At 41.8% G+C, this 26,187-nt stretch overlaps 2 protein-coding genes across 4 annotated transcripts in view; one reads left to right on the forward strand and one right to left on the reverse strand.

Moving 5' to 3' along the window:
- Positions 1 to 10,511: 10,511 nt before the first annotated feature.
- Positions 10,512 to 15,114, reverse strand: LOC112824271 (mediator of RNA polymerase II transcription subunit 29-like). The gene is made up of 2 exons (XM_073896019.1): positions 15,064 to 15,114; positions 10,512 to 11,172 (listed from the first exon to the last, which is right to left on the reverse strand). The coding sequence occupies exons 1-2, from the start codon at positions 15,112 to 15,114 to the stop codon at positions 10,597 to 10,599; spliced, it is 627 nt and encodes a 208-aa protein (XP_073752120.1). The 3' UTR covers positions 10,512 to 10,596.
- A 2,118-nt stretch (positions 15,115 to 17,232) lies between these two features.
- Positions 17,233 to 26,187, forward strand: part of SYDE2 (synapse defective Rho GTPase homolog 2) — a 48,245-nt gene continuing 39,290 nt past the window's right edge. For all 3 annotated transcript variants that reach the window (XM_025872106.2, XM_073896392.1, XM_073896391.1), the window contains exon 1: positions 17,233 to 19,424. In XM_025872106.2, the coding sequence (XP_025727891.2) occupies positions 18,098 to 19,424 (1,327 nt within the window). In that variant the 5' untranslated portion in view covers positions 17,233 to 18,097. The remainder of the gene's footprint in view (positions 19,425 to 26,187) is intronic.

Here is a 26,187-nt window from a genome sequence, read left to right on the forward strand (position 1 = left end):
ACAAGGTTTATAAAAGATACCACATTATGGATACTATGGATTTCTTAGAGTGTTATCCCAATTTTAGAAATCCTTTTTTTCTCAGTCTCAGTCTGATTTGTTTTTGTTTTTTTTAAACTGCTCTTTTTTTTCAAGTTTTTATTGATTTAAGTAATCTCTATACCCAACGTGGGGCTCAAACTCATGACCCCGGGATCAAGAGTCACATGCTCTTCTGACTAAGCCAGCCAGACGCTCCCTGATTTATGTTTCTACGTTAAGACCACCGCCTTTTGCCTCACTCCTTTTCCATTTTTCCTTCCATTCATTCATACATACATCCACCAACTATTGAGCTGAAGAAGTATTTGAGCTGAAACTTAAAGAATAATTTGGGTTCTAAGCTTGGTCCCTGTCTCCCATAGATCTTACATCTTGGATAAAAAGTAAACAAGTAAAATACATCAATAAATAATGATAACTGGAGTTTGTGATATCTGTTATGACCAGAGAGACATTTAAGCTGAGACCTGAGGGATGAGCATGACCCATGCACCCTCTGCAAAGAGGAAATCATTGTGCGAAATCTGATGGGGAAGTGCTTTGCAGGTGTGAGAAATAGAAAGGTGACCGGCATGGTTGGAGGGTGAGCGGGAGAGCGGTGTGAGATGAGGATGGAGCCTTTGGAGGCTGAAGAAAGAAGTTTGGAATGTATTCTATGAGCAATAAGACCTTGAAGGGCTTAAGCAGGGGAGGGTTAGGTGAATATGGATGGGGGACTTGTTCAGGGTCAAGGGGTAGTCACACGCAAAGATGTGGAGATATGAAAAAGTGTGGTAAGATTGTTAAAATTCAGGAAAGAGCCCCACATTAAGAATCTTGTAGGGAAATGAATATGATGACTAAAGCAGTTTTCTGCGCCCAAACTCTGTCATTCGTCAAAAGTGAAAATCCTCTTAAGTCCATAGCCCTGAACATTGCTCTCTGCCAATGAAACCAATCCTGTATTGTTGAAATTGATTTATCATGCACAGAGAACATATTAAACAAACCAAGAGACCGACTTTGATCCATTGCTTATCTTTCAAAAGAGAATAGTATCATTCTCTTACTTTTTTCTGGCCACAGGCAACCAGAAGTTATTAGTGATCCTTCTACTTTTTATTGGTTCGGAAATGTCTGCCTCTCAAAAGGGTGTAGGAGATAATTTATGGTGAAAGTGTCCATTTCTGTGAGTCAAAATTGCATTACCAAGGTGGAATTTTATATTTCTAGGATATTTAAGTGTTCAGAGAGAAATCCATTACATTTTCCCAAAAACCTTTCATTTAATTATGAGTTCCATTTCAACCTTGCGCTTGCTGTTACTCATCTCGCTGGTGTTGATGAACATCTGTTCTGCATCTTCCCAAAGGGAGATTTCTAGTGGGGTCTTCATTGATTGCCTTTTGAGTTATAGCCCGTCTTCCTAATTCCTCTTTGCCTTTCGGTCTTGGCCTGTAACTGACTTATTCATGCATTTTCTCAGGTCTTTTCAGGTCTTTTAGCATACCAACCTCCATGTATTTCTCCAAGAGCAGTTTTGGAATGTTTACACAGAGAATTAGTTTATAGTTTGGCTCATTCTTTTGTTAACACAATGCTATGGAATGAAATCTTTGCTTCCCTTCAGCCTTGACAGGTCTTGGCAGTAACTGCTACTTACTTCGTTGTGATTTCCATTTGGGGGAGAAGCATTCACTTTTCTTTTCATACACAGTCTTGTCTCAGACTTTCCTCTCGCCAGGATGTTACACCTCTTCTCCCTCTTCCTTTCACTCAGGAGCAAACCCTCTATTCTTCTTGAAGCCAACCTTATGCTGTTCTCAAGCACATTCTTTACTTTCCCACCTCTATGCCTTTCCTCATGCTGTTCCACTAGCAGGGATGCCTTTCTTCTCATTTCTGTGAACCCACAATTGCTTTCTTCCTCCTTCACCAAGCCTTTTCAGAACGCTTTAATAAAAAAAAATCTTTGTTTGACTTCTCACTGGGCATTTTTCCGAAGACCATGCAATGACCTGTTCAGATTTCCTGAAGACAACAACTAGAAGCCAAGAAATCATTTGATAAATAGTTAAGCGGTGATTAGAGTGGGGAAAATGGGATGGAAGGGGTCTAACATAGTCAATCTGCCACCAAGGTGTCAGACAGTTCCCCTCCGGGCGGTGGTTATACTGAGGACTCCGTGTGGACAACTTGATAGACTCTCAGCAATTAGTAACCAGGTCAGCCCTGCTGAGAGGAAAACATCCAGTTCATTCTACCAGGTAATCTCACTTGAAGGAATGAGGGAGGAGCAACAAAAACAGCATATATCAAGATAAATATACCAGACTATTCTTTTCCTCTTAAGGTTTTCAAAAATTTTTTGATGGTTGAAAGTAAAAATTACAACATTTTCTGGTGGATTTTCAAGGCGGATATAAGAGATAAGACAATTGCAATGTGAAGAGGGAGAGTGAGAGGACCTATATGTTGGTAGATTTCTACATTCCACTTGAAGTGGTAAAATACTGATTGTAAGTGACTGTGAGAAGGGAAGCATGCATATAGTATTTCTAGAGAAACTACAACAACAACAAAAAACTATACGGAGACATAGAGTTAAAATCACCATACGTAAGTTAAAATGGAATACTAAAATGTGCTCAGAAACCTGAAAGAGAGGAGGAAATGGAAAACAGAGTAACGGAATACACAGAAAAGAAGTAATGAAATGGTAGAACTGAATCCAAACATGTACGAAATTTTCTTAGATGTAAATGGAACGAACCCCCTGAATTTCTTTCTGCAGAGGCAGAGGGAGAAAGAGAATCCCAAGTAGGCTCCACAACCCACAGAACCCAACGCGAACTGAAATCAAGAGTCAGATGTTCAACCAAATGAGCCACCCAGGTGCTCCCTGAAGAACTTTCTTTCAAAATTATTTTTGAGCTGGTCTACTGGCAATGAATTCTCTTAGTTTTCCTTCATCTGAAAGTGTTTTTATTTCACCTTTATTCTTGAAGGATACCCAGGTGGGTATATATTCTGAGTTAATAGTTTTTCAACATCTGAGAAGTGCCACGCCACTTTCTTCTGCTCTCCGTGGCTCTGATGAAAAATCTGCAGTCATTTGAATAAAGACTAAAGGTAATGCATCATTTTGCTCTGGCTACTTTTAAGATTTCTTTCTTTGTAGTTTTCAGTAAGTTGATTATGATGTCTGGGCCTAGATTTCTTTGGCTTTATCCTGTTTGGCATTAAATTTCTTAAATGTCTATGTTTTATCAAATTTGAGTTTTCAGTCATTACATCTTCAAATACTTTTTCCAGCACCACACTCCTCTCCTTCTGGGACTCTGATGATGTGGATGTTGGACCTTTTGTTATTAACCCACAGATCCCTGAAGCTCTGTTCATTTTTCCAAAAATATTTTTTTTCTGTTTTCCAGATTAGAAATTCTCTATGGACATGTCTTCACATCCATTGGTTCTTTTTCTGTTATCTCTATTCTTTTCATCCCATTCAATGACACTTTCTGTTTGGCCACTGTCTTTCTAATCTGACATTTCCATTTGACTTCTTTGCTGAGGCTTTCTATTTTTCCCTTTGTTTTAAGGAGTGTTTGCGATTGTCCGCTGAAGCATTTATATATTAGCTGTTTTAAAATTTTTGCCAGATAATTCCAACATCTGTGTCCCTGTGGTATTGATGTCTATTCATTGTCTTTTCCCATGCAAATTAAGATTTTCCTGGTTCCTTGTATCCCGAGCAGTTTTGGATTACATCCTATCCTGGACCTATTGAATATGTCAAATTCTAGTTCTAAATAGTTGTTTAAACCCAATAAAGAATGTTGATTCTTGGGGGCGCCCGGGTGGCTCAGTCAGTTAAACATCTGCCTTTGGCTCAGGTCATGATCCCAGGGTCCTGAGACTGAGTCCAGCATCAGCCGGGAGCCCGCTTCTCCCTCTATCCCTCCCCCCTGCTTTTGCTCTCTCTCCCACGCTCTCTCTCTCAAATACATAAATAAAAATCTTAAAAAAAAAGAATGTTGATTTTTTTGAAGATTTTTTTTTTTTTTTTTTACATTTACTTATTTTGGAGAGAGAGAGATTGCGCGCGTGTGCAGAGGGGCGGAGGGAGAAGAAGAAGGAGAGAGGCAGACTCTCCGCTGAGTGTGGAGCCTATGTGGCGCTCGAGCCCGTGACCCATGAAATCATGCTCTGTGCCAAAATCAAGAGTCGGACTCTTAATCAACTGAGCCACCCAGGCACCCCAATTTTTTTTTTAACAAACAATTGATCTGGCTAGGTTAGGTCTGTAGGCTTCAACCCCCTTTATGTGGGCTGTGGAACCAAGATCAGCTCAGCTCTTCCAGCCTTCCAGCACAGTTCAGATCCGTCCCACATATGGGTCATCTCATGGTCACTTTGGGATCTGGGTGGTGGTGTATCCATTAGTTCAGTTCTCAATGTCTTCAGGAGGCTGATGAAGGTCAGATCCACACATGCATATAGCTCAGTGGTGAACCCAGGCATACATAAGAATTCTGTCTCCATCCACTCAGGCTGCTGAGTAAGAATACCATAGACTGATAGACTGGGTGCCTTATACAACAAACATTTATTTTTCACAGTTTCTTTATCATAGTTCTGGAGCCTGGGAAGTCCAAGATCAAGGCACCAACAGTTTGGTGTCTCATAAGGAACCACTTCCTGGTTCACAGATGGTCATCTTCTGTGTATCCTAAAATGGTAGGGGTGAGGGAGATATCTGGGGTCTCTTTTATAAGGGCACTCATCCCATTCATGTGGGCTCCAGCCTCATGACCTAATCACTTCTCAAAGGCCCCACCTCCTAACGCCATCATAATGGGGATTATATGTCAACAAGTGAATTGTGGGGAGACACAAGCATCTAGTCTGTGGTACAATCTCTCAGGCCCCTTTTGTTTCCTGGGCGCTGTCTGTTTTGGTCATCGGGCCACTGAACTGAGGCCTCAGTGACCTCGCTCTATTGCACACTACTGTTAACTTTGCTTGTATTCAGGGCCAAGCACCAAAAGGATGGAGAGAGAGAAACATGCAATGGGGGTCTGCCCCACCCTCTTTGAGGCCACAGCTCCAGCGTTCAGAGAGAAAGTTTTTCCTCCTTTAGACCTCCCGCATCACCACCACAGGCATGCTTGGGAGGTGGAATGCAAGAGAACGGGGAGGGATTCCTGCACTTTCTCTGAGAATTAGGAGTTCCCTCCTCCACCTCCGTGAGAAACTAGAGGACTTCTCCTGAAACTCTCCCTTTGGGGCCCCAGGGCCATTTCCAAGTGTGAAGCTGCATTGCATTCAGGTCAAGGAATACTGGCCCAGTTTGGTGGTCCTTTTAACTCTGGTCTTCCCAATCCATCTGCTACTGTTTAGTTTTCAGAGTTCTAAAAGAGGTGCTGTTCGCATTCTGTCCATGTTCTGTAATTAAGAGAGAGTGAACATTTTATCCACAACCCTAGTTTGATTTTTTGCTTTGCAACTATTTTACTCTACTTGTCATGACTGCATTCTAAGGGGCACTATCTAGATCTATGGGAATATGTTCAGTTTTCATTAATACATTTTATCTGAGAAAGAATTCTTTTGTTTCTGTCTGTAGTATGTAGACCAGCTATAACTGTGATTCATATATTAAATATGCATTTATTTAATTTACTCCTGGGGTAAACAGAGACATAAAACTTATTATACCTTCAGGCAGTCTTGACATATGCATTGAACTTTGCTTAGGAGCTTTGTTCCCTTTTTATTTGAACAATCTTTGGGTATGTAATTATGAGGTTGCCGACTGGTGCACGTAGTTAAAAAAAAAATGTTTTCAGATAAGTGAACCTCTCCTGCATTTAAAGGAAACATTTTCCCCCCAATGTAATTTCACAAAGATCCTGGTAGAAATGCCATTCCTTATTGGGTCACTTAAAATTCTTGTTATAAAATAAGTTTTTATTTTTTTCCCTCCTCAGACATGTTAGATCAAATACACTAGCGAGTACCATGTCAGTGTTTATAATAAAACACCACGCTCTAAGATAATTGTTCTGTATGACCGGAATATTATTTTAATACTTCTAATGAGGTTGTTGAAATATTGAAAAGCACGGCTTCCCAGCAGGAACTATCCTCCTGTGGAAATGTGGGGGTGTGCTTGGGGTGGGGAAGTGGTTACCTGAGTTTCTTTTCTTAGCTATTTTTGCTTTTCTATATTTTCTAAGTTATATATGATTTTAAAGAAAGAATCACTTTCATCAGATTAAAAAAAATGCTTTTAAAAAGTGAAGGGATTTGGGGTGCCTGGGTGGCTCAGTCGGTTAAGCCTCCGACTCTAGGTTTCGGCACAGGTCACGATCTCAGGGTCATGGGATAGAGCCCCGTGTCGGGTTTCACACTCAGCACGGAGTCTGCTTGTCCTTCTCCCTCTGCTCTTCCCCCCGGCTCGTGCTTGCTCACTCTCTCTCTCCCCTCTCTCAAACAAACAAATAAATAAAATCTTTAAAAAAAAATAAAGGTGAAAGGATTGTATTAGAAATTTGGAACACTGAGCTTAGATCCTCTTCAGGCCTGAGTAACCATGATTCAGTGGCTTCCCTCCTCTGGGTCTCATCTACTCATCTGAATGTGGTTATAACCATCTCTGCTCTACCTCTTCCCAAAGACTTTTGGTGAGCATCTGACTAGGAGGTAAAGTAAAAGCACCTCACTATTCATAAAACTCATGATACTCATACTGATACTGAGATTATAATGATGAAAAATAAGGCAAGAAAAGGGAGTTTCATCATCACCATAGACATTGGCCCATTGGGTCATGGGGCTGACAACAGATTATTTAAAATTATGGTGTGAAGCTTCCCTTCCTTTTGGAATGTTTGTGTAGTATTCCCTGAAGGTGAGAGGTCAAAAGCTGGCAACTAGTACAATGTATTTGGGTGGCCCACCCAGAGCTAGCCTCCATAGTATTTTTTAAAATGTGGAACTGACTTCCATAGCCAAAGGGTTAAAAGAAAGAACAGGAGACATGGATGAAGCAGTGGTTCTTTGTCATTCTTCATTCTCTGAGCTGAGAAAGCAGTTGTTCTCTTTTAATAGGCAGGCATGGTTCTTTGGTTGCTATACCTGGACTAGTCCACTCATTGTAGGCACCTGCCTGATCCCGGTGGGCTCTGAGTTTGGACCCTGCTGTAGATGTGTGATGTCAAGTTGTCTTTACGTGAAACTCTTTTTTTTTATTTTATTTATTTATTTGAGAGAGAGCATGAGTAGGGGGAGTTGCAGAGGGAGAGGGAGAAGCAGGGGCCCAACCCAGGGCTTGATCCCAGGACCCTGAGATCATGACTTGAGCCAAAGGCAGATGCTTAACTAACTGAGCCACCCAGGGGCCCTATATATGAAACTCTTCTTTAGTTTTTTCAGAGCAGTTACTAAGTTTTCATAGGGTACTGGCCCTTCCATTGACCATCACATTATTGATAATGACTCTGTAGGCTCTTATCTTAATTAAGAAGCCACTTACATTTATTTGTTGAATATGTAGAATTGAGAGCTCTATTGAAAAACTAGGATATAATACAGAAAGCATTTCTGATAGTGATTGCTCAGTGAAACGGCTTTCAAGCTGTTCTTATTTGCATGTCTAGGTACATCCAGGAAAACTGTCACCATGCTTCATCTTAAATGAATCAATAGAAAATGATGATTTTTGTTTATACTCTGGCGATAAGATAGAAAGTCTTATTCTTTATCTTGAATACATTACTAATGGGAGAAAGAACTTTATTCACCCTTGGATAAGCTGTTTAGTAAAAATGGTAAGAAGGTATGTTTTGTGATAAGGAACGTGACTTGAGACTGGTGTCCAGACTTCAAAAGATTGGTCAAGATGTGCAGTGTTAGGCCCTGTGGGTTCAAAGAACAACACAAGATCCCAGACTTCAAGGAAAATATAATGCAAAAAGAATTTCTTTGGTGGTTACTGTGTCAGGAATAATAGCTGGAGGCAGAACTTTTTAGAGCAAAGAAATTGTCCTAACTTCATGGTGTGATTTATCAGTATTATCACAAATATACATAAAGCCAAATCTTTTATTGCCTTAATTTATATATCTTTAACCCTTTGAAAACATGTTACTTTATTTTTATTTTTTATTATTTATATTTTTTAAAGATTATTTATTTATTTGAGAGAGAGAGACAGACTGAACTAGTGAGGGGCAGAGGGAGAGGGAGAGAGAGAATCCACAAGCAGACTCCCCTCTGAGCACAGAGCCTGATGCAGGGCTCCATGCCAGGACCCTGAGATCATGACCTGAGCAGAAATCAAGATTTGGCCACTCAACTGACACCCCGAAAACATGTTACTTTAAAAACTCTTTTTTTTTTAAGATTATATTTATTTATTTGACAGAGAGACAGAGCACGAGTAGGGACAGAGGGAGAGGGAGAAGCAGACTCCCCACTAAGCAGGGAGCCTGATACGGGACTTGATTCCAGGACCCTGGGATCACAACCCGAGCTGAAGGCAGACACTTAACCAACTGAGCCACCCGGGCACCCCAAAAACTCTTTTATTCTAAAAGAACCTACTTGTTTTAGTCTGCTAAAGAACCTTCTTGTTTTAGTCTGCTCACGCTGCTGTGACAAAACACTATAGGCTAGGTGATTTAACCAACAGAAATGAATTTTCCTACAATTCCTGAGGCTACAAGTCCGAGGTCAGGGTGCCAGAATGGTCAGTTTCTGGAAGAGTTCTCTCCTTGGCTTGTGGAGGACTGCCTTCTCACTGTGTGCGCATCCTATAGACTGGATGTTTGTGTGCTCACCATTCATATGTTAAATCTTAATGCCCAAGGTATTTGGATGGTATTTGGAGGTGGGGCCTTTGGAAGGTGATTAGATCCTGAGGGAGGAATGGAATTAGTGTTCTTACATAAGAGACTCCAGAGAGCTTCCTTGCCCCTTCCACCATGTGAGGATATGGAGAAAAGCCAGCCCTATATGAACCAGGAAGTGGGCTCTCACCAGATGCCAAATCTGTTGGCGCCTTGATCTTAGACTCCCCAGCCCCTAGAACTGTGAGAAATAAATGTTCATTGTTTATAAGCTGCTCAGTCTATGGTATTTCTATGACAGCAGCCCTAATGGACTAAGACAGCTCACATGAACTTTCCTTGGTCTGTCTGTCAGACAGGAATCAAGCTGTCTGGTGTCTCTTCTTAGAAGGATGCGAATTGCATCAGAGCAGGGCCTGTCCCTCGCAACCTAATTACCTCCCAAAGGCCCTACCTCCAGATACCATCACACTGAGGGGCCAACATATACAATTTGGGAAGACACAACTATTCAGTCCATGACCCCACCGGAAATGTATTTCTTGGGATCCATCATTTCTACACTGAATGGACGTTTCTCTCCTCGTATGTACTCTGCTCCCCTTTCTTGTATGTGTCATAATTTGTACATTACCACAATTTAAATTAGAAACTGAAATAAAATTGGGATTTTTCTAAAGTAAAACCATGTAGGTATTAATAGTGACATGTGCTTTATGAAAATGAGCTTGGGAGGAAAATTTTTGATTTGTTTTTCCCCCAAATTGGTTACTTGCTAGTCCAAAATGTTAAGTAATATGTAGCTCCTTACCTTGTGCTTTAGAGAAAATCCTCTAGTAAAAGAATACAAAAGGCTAAATATGTGTTTACTTATTTATCTCTTTTGGTGTAATTATGGTTTTTCTTAGTGGCTTCTTACCTATAAGTAATGCTCTTTCATTTTGTTTACATCAGGGAACTATGAGTTTCCAGTAGGAGATGAAAGGAAGTTATTTCTAACTGCTGAAAATATTTTTGTTTTCTTACTGGTAGTGGCAGGTTGAGGTTGTTTATTTAATTTTGTTAAGTCTAGATTTGAACCCATTTGGTAATTGATAGAGAAAAGTAAACTTTAAGTAAGAAAGTTTTTATTTGTATTTATTTGTTAAATATGTAGAATTGAAAGCTCTATTGAAAAATTGGGATTTGGTATGTGAAAACATTTCTGACAGCGAAGACCCAATGAAACACATTTCAAGCTATTCTTATTTGCATCTACAATCTTCTCTTAATGTTTCCCTTGAAACTTTTTCTTTTGAACTGACATTTTCCATGAATATTAACTGGGAGTATAGTTAAACTCAAAAGGGCAGGGAAATAATGCTCCCTTGTTTAAAAAATGGAGATGTAATTTGCTTACCATAAAATGCATGATTTTAAGTGTACACGTCTGTGATTTCTAGTATACTTACAAGGTTGTGCAAACATCACTGCGATCTAATTCAAGAACATTCTCATCAGCCTAACAATAAACTCACACCCTTTAGCAATCATTCATCATTCCCCCTTTCTCCCAGCCCCAGGCAACCACTAATCTACTTTCTGTCTCTGTTGATTTGCTTATTCTGGACAGTTCATAGAAATGGAATCGTACCTTTTTTTTTTTTTTTGCTTTGAGGTCACTCTTCATTCCCTCCCCGCCCCCTTCCCGAGGAGCCTGCCCACCCCCAGCCCTGCCAGCTCACAGGGTGCCCCCAGAGCCTGTAGGTGGTGCAGGCGTCTTGCCCGTGACCTTGTTGGCGCAGTCCAGGAGAGCAATCTGGGCTTTGATGACCGCCAGGTACTGTGGGTAGGGCAGGCTGTCCGGCTGCACGGCGTCCGGTTTGGTGGCCGTGGGCACCAGAGTTGGAGAGTGCTTGGCGCTGTCGCAACTCTGGGACAGGCACTCATGGGCCAGGCGCAGGCAGAGCTCCAACTGGTCACAGAGTGCGTAGAACTCCTCCAGACACTTGTCAAAGCGCTGTATGGGTCCATCACTGCTCTTTTGTCCGTTGTCAATGTTAGTGTTCTGAATCAAGTTCTGGGCTGGAACCTTCATCAAGGTCTGTAGACTCTCCTTCAACTGCGGGATGAGCATCTTATAACGCTGCACCGGATCGAAGTCCTGTTGCTGTTGCTGCAAAAGCCCGCTCTGGGCAGACCCCACCAGCTGTGCTGGTGGTTGCGGCTGCTGTTGCGGACCCGGGCCACCAGGCGGACCCGGGCCACCAGACGAACCCGGACCCGACACACCCGCAGCAGACGAAGCAGCTGCAGCCTTTTGTGGCTGACTTCTTCTTCTTCTTCTTTTTTTTTAAGATTTTATTTAGGGACGCCTGGGTGGCTCAGTTGGTTATATGTCTGCCTTCAGCTCAGGTCATGATCCCAGGGGCCTGGGATCAAGCCCGGCATCAGGCTCCTTGCTCAGTGGGGAGCCTGTTTCTCCCTCTCCCTCTCCCTCTGCCTGCCGTTCCCCCTGCTCGTGCTCTCTCTCTCTGTCAAGTGGATGAATAAAATCTTAGAGAAAATAAAGATTTTATTTATTTATTTATTTATTTATTTATTTGAGAGAGAGAGTGAGAGAGCACGAGCAAGGGAGAGGATCAGAGGGAGAGGGAGAAGCAGACTCTCCACTGAGCAGGGACCCCAACATGGGACTCAATCCACCCATGAGTCCTAAGGCAGTCCACCACCCATGGTGACTAAGCCACCCAGGCGCCCCTATGGCTGACTTCTTTCACTTAGCATAATGTATTCAAGGTTCATTTATGTTACCTCTTTTAATTCTCTTAAAGATACCTCATAGAACAATAGCAATCAGTTTTACCATGAAGGAAATGGAAACATACGTTAACTTGCTCTTGGACATGAAAATCACATATTCACTCAACGAATATATATGGAACATCCACACATGCCAGAAATATTCTACAAAGTAGGGTTATGGCATTTAGGGGTGGTGACGGTGGTGTCACTTAAATCAATAGACATCTAATGTAATATTAAATATAAATAAGTACAATGAAGAAAAATAAAGCAAAATGAATGGATAGGAAACATCAGGGGTAGTATTTTAGGAAAAGTGGTCAAGGGAAGGGCTCTCTGAGCAGGTAACATTTGAGGTGAGACTTGAATGGAGGGAGGAAGTTGCACAGAGGGAACAGCAAATGCAAAGCCTCAGAGACAGGAGTGGGTTTGGTGTGTTAGAGGAACGAGGAAGCCAGTGTGACTGGAGGGCAATGAGAGGAGGAAGGGGAAGAGATAGGGAGGGAGGGCAGAGAGTTGACCTCAGGTAGGCACAGGTGCAGCAGCTCGTCGGTCATAAGCGGCCCCGAGGTGGAATATCGGAGTGCAAATAATGCTGGCTGGAAGATCTGGTGGCCGGGGGATGAGGCAGTTCTCTCCTGAATGTTTCTGTTACTTCAGTGTAACAAAAAAGAAAAGTGATAACTGACAGTGAGGAGGGGAGAGTGGTGCCAAAAAGTTGAGAAAGAGGGGCTCCTGGGTGGCTCAGATGGTTAAGCGTCTGCCTTCAGCTCAGGTTGAGGTCTCATGATTCTGGGATTGAGCCCCATGTCGGGCTCCCTCCTCGGCAGGGAGTCTGCTTCTCCCTCTGCCTCTTCTGCTCCCCCTGCTCGTGCTCTCTCTGTCTCTCCCTCTCAAATGAATAAATAAAATCTTTAAAAAAAAAGTTGAGAATGAATGGACTAAGGATTTTTAGTGGAGTCATTTGGCAGCACTGAGGGACCACTGGAAGGTTGTAATATGTTTTTCTCCAGCCATGTAAGTCATCCAAGTATCAATATGAAGTTTGTGGGAAAGTTAGTTGTAACCAGGGTTGAAGCTTCGCCAAGTGAGGACAGTGGGAGAGAGGACAGGAGATTTGAGGACGTATGCAAGGGAGCGATTGTACTGGGACCGTGCATGCAGTCCAAACTGGGAGAAGAAAGGACAAGGAGAGGCATGATTGACTGGAGGGACGGTGGGATCAAAATATTGTTGGAGCCTGAGTGCTGGAGGGAATGAGCTAGAAAATAGGAAGTGGTGTCTGGAGAGTTTGCAAGTATTGGTTATGACAAAGTCTAATCAATGTAGGACTCAGACTGGGTGGCTGAGGTGGGTGGAGGACAAGATTATTAGAAAAGTGTAAAAAAAAATAGGCCAGGTTATTGGATCCTTCTCGTAAATAACGAAATCACCAATAATGATGACAAGAAAAATGGCAGAGAGATAGTGAGGCGGATGCTAGGAGGAACGAAGGGGAAGGTGGCAGATGACAACAAAAAGCAGACGCAGCAGGTGGTATAGTTTAATGCCATGTATTTCAAGAGAGATGTGGATTTTCAGGAAGAAGCAGGAATAATGATCTGGAATTGGCAAAGGTGAGCAAGAGCTCACTCACCATGATCAGTGGTGTTTAGGTATATGACTGATCAGGATTAGGATGCGAACTAGTTCTATCTGATTTCAAATAATTTCTATTATACCACTTCAGATTTGGATTAGAATTGCAGTCCTTAGACCTAGATTTCAATTTTCTCTTGCTATCCCTGCAGTGTATACCATTTGGCCACCCCCAAAATTATGTTGCTTTAAATAGTTGCCAAGATCCATTTGGAAAGTTGGATTCCTGTTAAAAAAGTCCATATTGTGCAATTGGCTAATAAGTTGAAGAAACTGAATCCTCTGGCTTGTACTTTCCCATAGTCTGGATTTTATAATTGCATCCCCCTGGTGTTAACATGCTCCTCTGTTCTTTGCAATTCCTGAAAATTGGTAATCACATCTTGAGGCTGATCAAACTCAGGTTCATTTCTGGTAAGAGGTGGTGCTGTGTACTTGACCAGAAGCCCTGTGATGTCAGGCTGTCTCTCTCTCGGTGACGCAGTAGCCACTTGTGATTTTTGTCGAGCTCTATTATTAGATCCAGTATTTCATCAGAACAAAAAATGTTGGTATTGCACCAATTCTTTTTATTAGATTAACAGCTTTGGAAAAAAAAAAAAACCAAAAACAAAACAACACTACTTCTCTCCATCAACTGTGAGTTACCCGGAGATACAAATCACTTAGGAGGGACAGGCTATACCCTCAGTTTACTTCTAAAAGAGGCTTATCTGCCAGTGCCTGCGGTTTTAGGGATGCATATATTTTGCCTTTAAAGTATTTAATTGAGATTGTCCTACTTTTAAAATTAGACTACTTTTACTGGATGCAGTTGCACATTGTGGCTTAATATTTTCAATTAAAGGGGACTATATTACAGGATTTAGTTCTAACACCTTTGAAGAGGACTGCACAGAAAAGCATTCAAATCTTCAACAAGCAGCTTTCCAATGATTTGCTGCATTCACAAAAGCTCATAAAATATTAAACTCTTCTGAAAGGTGACCAACTAAATAATTTATGAAAACAAAGTTTCAGGTCAGCGCAAGTATGGTTATAGCAAATGGGTATTCTATTTTTCTCTACAGGGAAATGTCCTAGGGTTGTAGGCTATAGTGGTTTTGGAATCATATAGATGAGGTTTGGATTCCCCTTCACTTATTATGGTGACTCTGAGGAACTTACTCTACATATCCTAAATACACAACAAGAAGGTGTGAAAGAGTGAATATTCTAAAACATTATACATTTCTAAAACATTAGAAAATACATATGTATTTGGCAAAAGCCTCCCTTTTATTCCTTTGGTTTAAGGTAGGGGATGAGGTAAGGAACATGACTAATTGCCAGATATCATTAATTATGGAAAAAAATTAACAGTAAAAAATGCTGTAATCAGGACATGCCATCTTTGAGTCTCAGGGCAGTGGCAGGGTGGTCAGTTTTGGGCTAAAACCCTTTTTACTCAATATTGATGGAACGGCATCATGGCAGACCAGGCAGGTCTATACCAGAGGATCCCTAGAAGGCAGTTTAGAGAGAGAGAGAGAACTGGGCAAATGCCAAGTTAAACTTGTCTTTGGTTCCACTAAGCAGTGGAAGACTGAATAGCAGTGAGACAGAAATGCACTCTAAATTGCTTAGAAAATAACCATAACATACCTAGACATTTGCTTTGTATTAGTGTTAAACTTAGCCTTCTGTCTCAACCTGTCTTGCTCCCTACCCCTTCTCCCAGACTGAGTCAGTACCACCCCACCCCTAGTTTGGCTCCCGGCCTTACCGGAGTCCTATTATCCCATAGTTGTTTCATCTTTTGTGACTGTGCTGACATAGTTGTTAATTCACAGGGCATCAGAATGATTTCCAAGTCAGTGAGAAACAAGTACAAACACTGGAAAATGTATCTCCACCCCTTAATTTTCATAGGAATCTGTTGATTAGAAATATATGAAAATTGAGATAACTGAGGGAATGGGGTAAAACTGTTAACACAAAGAGGATTTTACAAAGTATAACTTATGTTCATATCTTGTCACCATCTTAACTATATGTGTAATGTAAATTCTGTGGGTACTGTCTTTGTAGAGTTACATTTTTATAAACTTTTTATTGAAGTGTAATATATATACAGTGGGATTTGCATTTTTAAGGTCATTACTTAGTGTCATATAGCCTTGACTGCCTTATTAATTTCTGTTGTGACTCTTTAAAACACTTCTTAAAAATTGTGAATTTATGCGATAGAACATTTTCCGCTTCAAAGTGGCATTAAGTTCAGTTGTGTTCAGACTTAGTTCTGAGTAATGTATAGAACAATGTGTAGTATTTGATATTGGCCAATGTATAATTCCTGAAATCAACAAGTTGACAAGCTGAATTAAAGAAGTTCAACCTAGACCTTCAAGGTTATATTTTTTTATTCATGTTTACACATATATGCAACTTATGGTATACTTCACAACTGCTAACTTACAAAGAATAGACAGATTTTGTAACCAAGAGTTGGAATGGAAACAATTTCCGAGATAGAGATCAAATTGTGTTTATAGACACCATTATTGGCAGATTTACTGTCAGTCATTTCCTGTGGGAATATTTCACTGGGACATAATTGTATGCCTTGATTATTCATTAAATAGCCTTTGCTCCACGGAATAAAAATACTGTAGGACTATGAATAGTAATGCATGCAAATTATAGTTTAACATTTCACAGTATTTTCCTAGATGAGGATTTAGATTATTTAACAAAGTATTTCTTACTCAGAACTAAAAGAATTTTAAAACAACACCAATACAATATGGTCTAGTGGAGAGTTAGGCAATAGACTGGAAATTAAAGCTGTTCGTTTCCTCTAAATTAAAACTGTCATTAATTCAAGAATATTTATTCATCATGTACATATATAAGATGCTGTATTTACGCTCTGTGGAGAATACAGAAGTCAATGATAAATAGTCTCTGCCCTTAAGGAATTTATGAATTTTCTTGTAGGAGACATAAGGCGTGCTTTGTAGAAAACAAAAACCAATAAATATACTACGAATGGATATGAATAAAGCACTCCTGGAGTTTGGAAGAATGAGAGATCGTGTCCATCTGGAATATCAGAGATGACTTCTGAGAGAAGGTGGTTGAGCGGAGTCTTAAAGGATGGGTAAGATTTTTGCAAATAGAGATGCAGGTAAAATTATTCCAGGAGGCAGGGACTAAGTACTAAGGAAAGTAGTATATATCAAAGCACATTTAGAGATTGGAGTCTTTAACTGGTGGGGAAAAAAGAAACTTCCATAAGTATATTTGGAAATTGGATAGGTTAGGACCAATTTTTTTTTTTTTTTAAGTAACTTCTGTCCAAGGTGGGGCGTGTGGGGCTCCAACTTACCACCCGGAGGTCCAGTGGCATGCTCTACCGACTGGGCCAGCCAGATGCCCCAGAACTAAATTCTTTTATTTAGTTATGCTGGCGTTCATTTATGCAACAAGTATTTCTTGAATTCTTATTATGTGTGAGTACTGTGCTGGGAGTTAGGAGTACATTCATAAGCTACTCAGACACAGGCCCCTTCCTAATATGTAAACGTTAAAAAAAAATGTAACTGGGGGCATCTGGGTGGCTCAGTCAGTGAAGTGTCTGATTTGGGCTCAGGTCAGGATCTCAGGGTCCTGGGATGGAGTCCTGAGGGGCGTGGGACTCCGGGCTCAGTGGGAAATCGGCTTCTCCCTCTCCCTCTGCCCCACCCACCTCGTGCTCTCCCTAACAAATAAAATCTTTAAAAAAAATGTAACTAAAATCAGAGGGACAGTGACGATGATTCTTACCAATCAGGGATAGGTCCATTCACCTGTAGCAACTGTTAACACAGAATACGGGATTTCATGTTTTTGAGAGAGCTGATATTTCCAAATAACACCGTTTCCCAATTTTAACCCAATTGTTTCTCAACCAAGTTTTCATTAAAATGACGTGTAAGCGGGGTGATGGGGGGCACTATATCTGCGGCTCCATTTTACAAGGTTGATAATCAGAATTTTGTGTTGGCATGCATTCATTAAAAAAATAAGACTTAGGAGGACAAGGTGGTGATTTGGGGGGCAAAAGGATTCTTCCTAACTTAAAAGGAATCGTTGCAAATTTCCTTTAAATAGCTGGCTCCCCGTGTCATTAAAATGATTAGGAACGTTTCTAGAACGCATTGCACTGAGATACACCTGTACTCACACTGTGTCCGTCAAAACGATCTTTGTTTTCTCTCAAGTTAGGACTTGTCATATTCGACACTCCTCGTGTAATGGTGGCAACGGGGAGGGGGTGAAGGTGACGGGGTGGCAGCCAGGAGGGCACTTTCCCTTTCTCCAAAACTTTGCAGCCTTCCAGCCGAGACACCTTCCCGCTCATTCTTTTCTCTGCCTCAACTCTAACTGTTCACCTATTCCCCCGGCCCCCACTCCTCACCACGCTCTGGGCGCTCCCTCTCGCGTCCCGGTGTCTACTTCAGCTCACTCTCGCCCTCCTCCCTTCCCGACCCTCCGCCGCGCTGCGCGCCCACCCGGGGAACGCAGCTCAGCCGCCCGCAGACTGCGCGCCCCGTCGCGGCCCGAGGCTCCGGGGCATGCGCTCTGCGGCGCCGCCGCCCTCCCCCACCCCTTCCCGCGGCAGAGTTATGCCAAGTATGTGAGGAGCCCGCGAGGGCCAGCGCCGGTCATGGGGAGCCGCCGCCGTCGCCGCCGCCTCCGCGAGCGCAGATTCTTCCCGAACTGGGCTCCGTCCTCTTCCCGCATAGGGGGCGAGCCTGGCTGTTGAGGCGGAGGGGATGGCGGACCCTCTGAGGAGGACGCTGTCCAGGCTCCGGGGGAGGCAGAGTCCCCGCGCCGCCGGGGGGCTCGGGCTCCGGGCGGCGGCTGCAGCTACCGTGGCGGCCTCCGCGGTTGCCGAAGGAGACGCTGGCCGTGCCCCGGACCCCTGCCCAGGCGAGCACGCCCGCGGAGCCCGGCCGAGCTGGGAGCAGCCCCCGCCGTCGCCGCAGGCGTGGGTTCCCGAGGCGCGGGTCCCGGGAGGACGCCCGGAGCAGTGGGGAGCGCTCGGGCCTCGTCAGCGCGGCGGGAAGGAGGCCCTCTCCTCGGGTCGCGGGCTCACTCGCCCCTGTCTGCACGCCCCTCCGGGCTCCGAAGGTAGCGGAGACGAGGAGGACGACCGGGAGGACGACGCCGACTACTACGAGAACCTGCCCGGCGGCTCCCAGTCGGCACCCAAGCCTGAGGGGGCGGAGGCGGAGCGGTGGCCCCCGCCTCCCCCGGCGGCGGGCTCCTCCCCGGGGGCGGAGGGCGGCCGCCTGGAGACAGGCAGGCTGCAGACCCAGTTGCGAGAGGCCTATTATCTGCTGATCCAGGCCATGCACGACCTGCCCCCTGACTCGGGCGCGCGGCGGGGCGACAGGGGTTGGGCGGATCGCGGCTGCCTTGTGGGAGCCCGGGCTCTGGGCCAGCTACCTTCCCCCTGCGGCGCTGCGGTCCGCCGAGCCTGCCCCCAAGACTGGCAGCGGGGAGGCGGTGGCCGCCCTCGGCAGCAGGTGTCCCCGCCCCGGTCGCCTCCAAGGGAGTCGGGGGGAGGCCGCCTGCGGACTCCTCGGATGCGGCTGTCCTGCAGCAGAAGCCTCGAGAGCCTCCGGGTGGGTGCCAAGCCTCCTCCCTTCCAGCGGTGGCCGAGCGACAGCTGGATCAGGTGCGGCGCGCGCGGAGACTTGGGCGAGCCCCCGCCACGTGGAGGCGGGATGGACGGCTGGAGCGGAGGCAGCGCCCCGGCCACCGCGCCCTCCGGCCTCCTGACTCCCGGCTCCAAGGACTCCGGCCGCTCCTCGGGAAGCCCTTTCGGGGATCCTGCGGGGTCCGCTGTGCTACGCAGCGGCAAAGGAGACGGCCAGGAGGGGCTCCCCTTCCTCAAGCCTCCCGCGGTGACAGTCAAGAAGCTGCAAAAGTGGATGTACAAAGGACGTCTGCTCTCCTTAGGAATGAAGGGTCGCTCCCGGGGGACAGCCCCCAAAGTCACGGGAGCGCAGGCAACCTCTCCAAATCTGGGCCCTTTGAAAATGCGTGAGAGCCAAGTCCTCTCCGTGCCTCCAGATCAAAGAATTACTCTAACAGGTAGGTTACTTTGCAATCAAAATGCTAACGCTTTGCGTCTTAATGTTTACCAACTGGGCTTCGCTTAATTAAGAGCCAAGAATAAGGTCTGTTCTTGCAGACAGGTACGTGCCGGTGCCAAAGTGTCACGTAAGGGGCAGCTGAATGCACCGGGTTACTTAGTATAATGCATTCACTTGTTTTGCCTTTTTCTTTTCTTTATCTTCCTGCCTTTCCTTTTCTTTCCTTTCCGACAGTGGCATGAGGAACTTGGGGTTTTTGTTTTTTCTTCTCTAAGACCCAGTGTGCCTACTCTTCAACACAACAGTGAGTAAAGGTTAAGTTCACCACACGCTTTTAGTATAGAGTTGGGCGGTGCTGCCTTGATTTTTATTCTTTGTGGCTCTAGGCAAATCCGTAGACTTTGTGGAGTTTGTGAATTTGAATTTGTTCCAAGGAAGACTTTATGGGCTTCATAAACTGTCATTTTACTCATTACACGTTTTTTTTTTCCTTCTCTCCCAGGCGCGCGTGCACACAACACAGACACACACAACCAAACCTCCAAAACAAACCAAACAAAAAAAACACTATCAACTAAAATTTCTTTTTAGTCACGTAGGATTTTCACATACTTCTCTCCACCTTTCCTCTCTCCTCCCTCCCATAAAAAACTAACAAAGTGAATAATCTTTTTATTGTGGAAAATCAAGGGCACTAGTATTTTAATCAAAAAAAGATGTCTCATACTTCTAAGAAGTGCAGACTTTTAAAGTCATTTGTAAACTTAACTATATTTGCCCTTATAAATAGGATTTTCCTCCCAATTTTGTATGTACATGATTTTTAATTTTCACTGAAGGTTTAGAATAACAATTCTAGAAATCTTTTAATTATGTTGTAAATAGTAAAAATTCTTTCCTGAAAGAAGTATAATACTTTCAAACTGAGTCCAAAACAACATGATCCTTTGAGCTACAGTCTTAAATACAAAGACTTTTAGTGACCATAAAGACTTACATGTCATTAATTGTTTAAAAAATATTAGATGGTGAAATGTAAAAAGTATTCAGAGTACTTGGCATTTTCTCTGCCTTCGGCTCAAGTCATGATCCCAGAGTGCTGGGATCGAGCCCCGCATCTGGCTCCTTGCTCCGCCGGAAGCCTGCTTCTCCCTCTCCCACTCCCCCTACTTGTGTTCCTGCTCTCGCTGTGTCTCTCTCTGTCAAACATAAATTAAAAAAATCTTAAAAAAAAAAAGAATTACAAATCCCCCAGGACTGGGTTTATACACATTAACCTTGTTTAATCAATAAATACAAAACAGTGGGGAGAAACAAAGTTCACAAAACTTCTAATCACACAGTGAAGACAAATCAAATGATTCATTTAAAGCGTATACAAACTTGGAAAGTTTTTTTGAATCTATAAATCTCCAATCCATACCTGTCAATTTTTTCCCTCAAATTTATTCCATTTCAGTTGAATAAAAGGATGACAGGATGTAAATTGTTTTGTAAAGAGAGGTGTGCTTTATGCTAAATTCATATTAAAATATGCATTTGCAGGGGTAAAGTATTTGTAATCATATTTTATTGCCACTATAGCTTTATTTCCCATGATCTTGGTTCAGTTAACTCTTTGTAAGATTGTTAAATTTCAGCCGTAGCAAAAATCTGCATAAAACTTTAGTCAAATATTTTTTACCCTTTTGTTGCATAGGTTAAACATTTACCATCTGATGGCTTTTAAGGCCCTCAGTTATAGAGTAAATAAACATTCAAGGATTTTAAAAGTAATAATAAATGTAGTAATGCTTAAGAATGAATTCATTGATTTTTTTTTCCATTGAGAAACTAATTAAATGGAAGTAACTTTAAAAGGAATTAAAATGAAACATTAGAATTACTGTGTGGTAGTATTTTAGATATTTTACAAGAAATCTAAGCAAAAGCTTGGATAATTTCTGGTTTAAACACCTTTCTCAGATGTTATTTAATGTTTTTTAATCAGATGTTATTTCCTTTCAAATTTTTTAGGAAAGATAAAAATAATTTGTGTAATGTTTGCATATCTGGTATAGATTTGGAGAGTTAATCTTGTTTTTTAACTATTTTTCATTAAGTTAGTTTAACTCATTAAAACAATTCTGGATACTTTATGTGGTTCTCATATTTACCCCACCAGCCCCATGACACTTGTCATTTAACAACAACAAAATAAACGGGTTGAGTAGTTTGCCCAAGGTCACTCAAACTAGTATATGGTTTGTGTATACTAGTATATGGATTCAAACAATTACACCGATTCAGACTTAGATCTCTATGACTCCAAAACCTGTATTTATTTAGGGTTAAACAGATGCTAAAGTTCTTTAGAGGTCTGATCCAGCAAATTCTATTATGTTGCTTGGATGGAGGAGATGAATGGAATTTCAGCAAGTTTTAGAAGGGTAGGTAACAACCTCAAAGTTGCAAAGATGAAGGAGTTCTCATAGATTTTAAGACAATTTTTTAATCAATATGTTTTAAACCTTTACCTTTAAATAAGTTTAGTTCAGATTGATGTTACTTGGATTCTATTTTTTTTTTTATACATCTTTTCCGGATTCTACTTTACAGTCATGTTTTCTAAAAATTAATTGGGCAGTCCAAATGAAGCAGTATGTTCTAGATTGTATAAAGATGTTAAATAGACTAAAAGGTTAATATCACACTTTTCTATACAGTATTATTTATGAGGATATTTTGTTTTAAAAAATGTTACAGAATTTATAATATAGAATATATAATGGGATAGAGATACCTAATTTACCCAATATTTAGGTATTTTGGAAATTTTTGAGACTGTATAACAAATGGATTTTCTATTTTGACTTCTGGCTCCTACTAAGAACCTCTAAAACTTGAGATAGTGTAATAGTGCCAGTGATTTGGTGCATTGGGTATGTAGTGTTCACAGATTGGCCAATTTGTTCTTAATTGAGATGATTATTTAAGAAATCTTAAAGTCATTACACATGGTAAATATTGTCAAGTTTCTGCAAGCCTTAAGATTACAAAGGAATTTTAATCTATTTGCCAACCATACTTCATTAAAAGTCTTTATAAATAAGTTTAATTAGCATATAGTACTCAGAAAGAAATTCAGAAGCACTAGGTTGAGCTGTTTCAGCCTTTTATTGCTTTAAAAATAGCCTTTTTAAAAGATTTTATTTATTCATTGAGACAGAGAGATACAAAGAGAGAGAGAGAGAGAGCACGGGACCCGATGCGGGACTCTATCCCAGGACCCTGACATCATGACCTGAGCGGAAGACAGATGCTTAACCATCTGAGCCACCCAGGCGCCCCTAAAAATAGCCTATTTTGACTCTACTTTTGCTGCTACACTATCTGTGAAAGGAAAACTTTAGGGCATGTAACTTGTTAATATTTTTGTCTAAAAATGTGGGCAATTCTTTTAAAATAGTATAATTAACTGGTATAATCTTGTGTAATATACCTTAAAGTGAAGTTGACATTTATAATGTGGAGTCCCATCTATTTCTTCTCTTTTTTCAAGTATTTGTAGCTCTGACTTCTTATCTTTATGAGCTACGCAATCTTTATGGATTTTTTTCAACAAAATCTTTTATGCATTAGCCCTCTTCATGATTAGTAACAATAAGCATATAATTTTTTTACTGTTTTCTATTTTTATTTTTATTTTTTCTATTTTTTTAAAAAAGATTTTATTCATTTGAGAGAGGGAGAGAGAGAGAGTGGGCATGCTCAAGCAGGGGGAGGGGCAGAGGGAGAGGAAGAAGCAGGCTCCCAGCTGAGCAGGGAGCCCAATGTGGAGCTCAATCCCAGGAACCTGGGACCATGACCTGAGCTGAAGCCAGATGCTTAACAGACTGAGCCACCCAGGTGCCCCTGTCTTCTAGTTTTAAATCCCCCTCTGAGAAATTCTGCCATTTTGGCCCTAGAAGCAAGTCCAGTTGCTTTTTTTGGGGGGGGGGGCAATGCCATAGAACACTAGAGTTGCTGGTGGCAGGAAAGCTCTGAGAATTACAAATTCAGCAGAAAATAGTGTGTTGATTTCAAAGTCCTACATTTCTAAGTGGAGTTTATTTTTTGAGAATCGCCAAGGCTGTTTTCTACACCATTGCCACTCAAAGTGTGGTTCTGGAGCAGTGCTTTTTAAACTTAATGTGCATATGAATTCCCTGAAAATCTTGTTAAAATGCAGATTTATAGGTGTGAGGTGGGACTTGAGATTCTGCATTTTAACAAACTCCCAGTGTAGATGCTACTGTCTGGTACATACTTTGAGTAGTTAGGTTCTAGAGTTCCCAGTGCCCCCATCACCTATCTTGATGCATTTGTTAAAGTTTTGAAAAAGCATTCTACTTTATTCTGATACCTGATTCTTAAACTAATCCCTATTAAAACAAAGCAGTTGAGCTCTTTCTGCTTCAGTTTTGTTATGTATACATTTATATTTACTACTTGCCTGTGACAGGTTTAAGCAGTTCCCTCTATATGGGTCTCATCTTGCACCAATAAATGTGAGATTTTGGAATCTGCCAGAGAGGGGGCCATATAGTATACTGGTTAACAGAATAGGGCCTCTGGGTTTCTGATTAGACCCCAGCACTTACCTTACCAGACTTGTGACCTTGAACAGGTTACTCAACACTGCATAGCCTCAGTCCTCAGGTTGCTGTGAGGATGAAGAAAGATAATCCATTTGGTACCATGCTTGATTCTTAGTTAGCTGTTATCAAGAGAAAGGCAAGCAGGCTTTGTGAGAGTACTACCTTGCCCAGATCATTAGGATTCTGGATGGAGAGTGAAATGATCAGAAGTTGAGGAGTACTGCCTTAAAGAACACTGGGAGTTGAGCTAGAACACACCCCTTTAGGGGCATTTATTTATTCTGCTCATCTTTTCTTTTGTGCATCTTTGTCTTGCTCCTCCCCCTTACTTTTGTGGAACTGAAAACAGTCTCAGAGTTTTCTTCTCTACTGTCCCAAAAGCTAGCACACGGCTTTTTTCTTAAGGGTTTTGCTAGTGACAAGAGAGGAAACATAAAAGATAGAAAAATAACTTTCTTCCTTTCCATTGTACCCATTTCCTCATTTAGATTTATCTGGAAAAGAGAAAGACACTTATAAGTACACTCATGCATAAACCTAAGGTTTCAGTTTATTCTAGTCATTTCTTCTGGGCTGCCAGGTTTGACTCTAAGCAGGGCTGTTTGTATTTATTTAAACTCTAATACAGTATTTGTAAGAATACTTTTATGTAGGATTTTTTAATCTTTTCTTTTTTTTAAAGATTTTATTTATTTATTTGAGAGAGAGAGAATGAGAGATAAGAGAGCACGAGAGGTAAGAGGGTCAGAGGGAGAAGCAGACTTCCTGCTGAGCAAGGGGCCCAATGTGGGACTCGATCCCGGGACTCCCGGATCATGACCTGAGCCGAGGGCAGTCGCTTAACCAACTGAGCCACCCAGGTGCCCTATTTAGGATTTTTTAAAGAGAAGTAAGCAAAAGCAACAGAGTTTGTTTCTGCAGTAGGACATTTTTATTTATTTAATTTTTTTAAAAAAAAGATTGTTTTTATTTATTTGACAGCACAAGCAGGGGGAGCAGCAGAGGGAGCGGGAGAAGCAGGCTCCCCCCTGAGCAGGGAGCCCAATGCAGGGCTGGATCCCAGGACCCTGGGATCATGACCTGACCCGAAGACAGACTCTTAACTGACTGAGCCACCCAGGCACCCCTGCAGTAGGACTTTTTTAAATGATGAAAAGATGTCTTATATAGGTACATTTTCATTGAGGATTGAAATACATAATTTCTCCAAAAGTTTGCTGATGATTTTGAGCTGGGACACTAGTTAAATGTTTAGTAAGTCATTTTAATTTATTATGAAATCATTGAGAACACAAAATTGGCTTGAGTAGTTCACTACTATGTAGAATATTTTTCTGAGTGAAAAACTTAATTGCCACTTCTACATTCTCTTACAGATTTTCAAAGTAAAATGACTTTAATTAGTCATGTAATTAATTATATCACAATATGCATAAGTATAAGGGAATAAAGACTTTTCTGCCTTGCCACTTTGCATACTTATTTTGGTATCTTTTTTACTTGTTTCTTCTTTCAGTGTGTGTGTGTGTGTGTGTGTGTGTTTATGTATGAATATAACTGTAGGTAAAGCTAACATAAGCTAGAGGTAGTTCAAACTTATGCCAGTAGGGTTTAACATTAATTTTAGCATACAAGGGAGTAAATAGAAGATTGCAAATAGTTTTCCATTTCTGTGTAACTAGCATTCATATTCATCCCTTTAGTTAATGGAAATAAAAGTGAAATGTTTTAAATTCTTTATAAATAATTGCTCAAATAAAATTTAGTGCCCTGTAGGCATTGCTTATATTTCAGTTTTAATAAATGAATAAATTTGGCCTTTATCAGAAATCACCATAATGTACCTATTTATCTTTAAATTTCGCCTTCGGCATCATGTACTATTATGAATTATTCAACAATAGCAGTCAGACTGTTTGGTTTCAAGTTTTTGTAGTTTATAGTTTCATGAAAAGTAGTTTCATTGTATCTCGTGTAATTATTCCTTTTAATATTATACATTAGGGGTGCCTGGGTGGCTCAGTTGTTAAGTGTCTGCCTTTGGCTCAGGTTGTGATCTCAGCGTCCTGGGATCGAGCCCCGCTTTGGGCTCTCTGCTCCGCAGGAAGCCTGCTTCTCCCTCTCCCATGTCCCCCCCCCCCC

Source organism: Callorhinus ursinus, unplaced genomic scaffold (genome assembly GCF_003265705.2).
Source record: "Callorhinus ursinus isolate GAN/ISIS: 27379988/994484 unplaced genomic scaffold, GSC_fseal_2.0 scaffold9, whole genome shotgun sequence".
NCBI lineage: Eukaryota > Metazoa > Chordata > Mammalia > Carnivora > Otariidae > Callorhinus > Callorhinus ursinus.

Excerpts from the sequence above, each read along its gene's own strand:
- LOC112824271 (XM_073896019.1), bottom strand. The coding sequence starts at position 15,114 with ATGTCAGCACAGTCACAAAAGATGAAACAACTATGGGATAATAGGACT. Across the intron at positions 11,173-15,063 it reads TATGGGATAATAGGACTCCG|GCTGCAGCTGCTTCGTCTGC; the intron begins GTAAGGCCGGGA and ends CAGCCACAAAAG.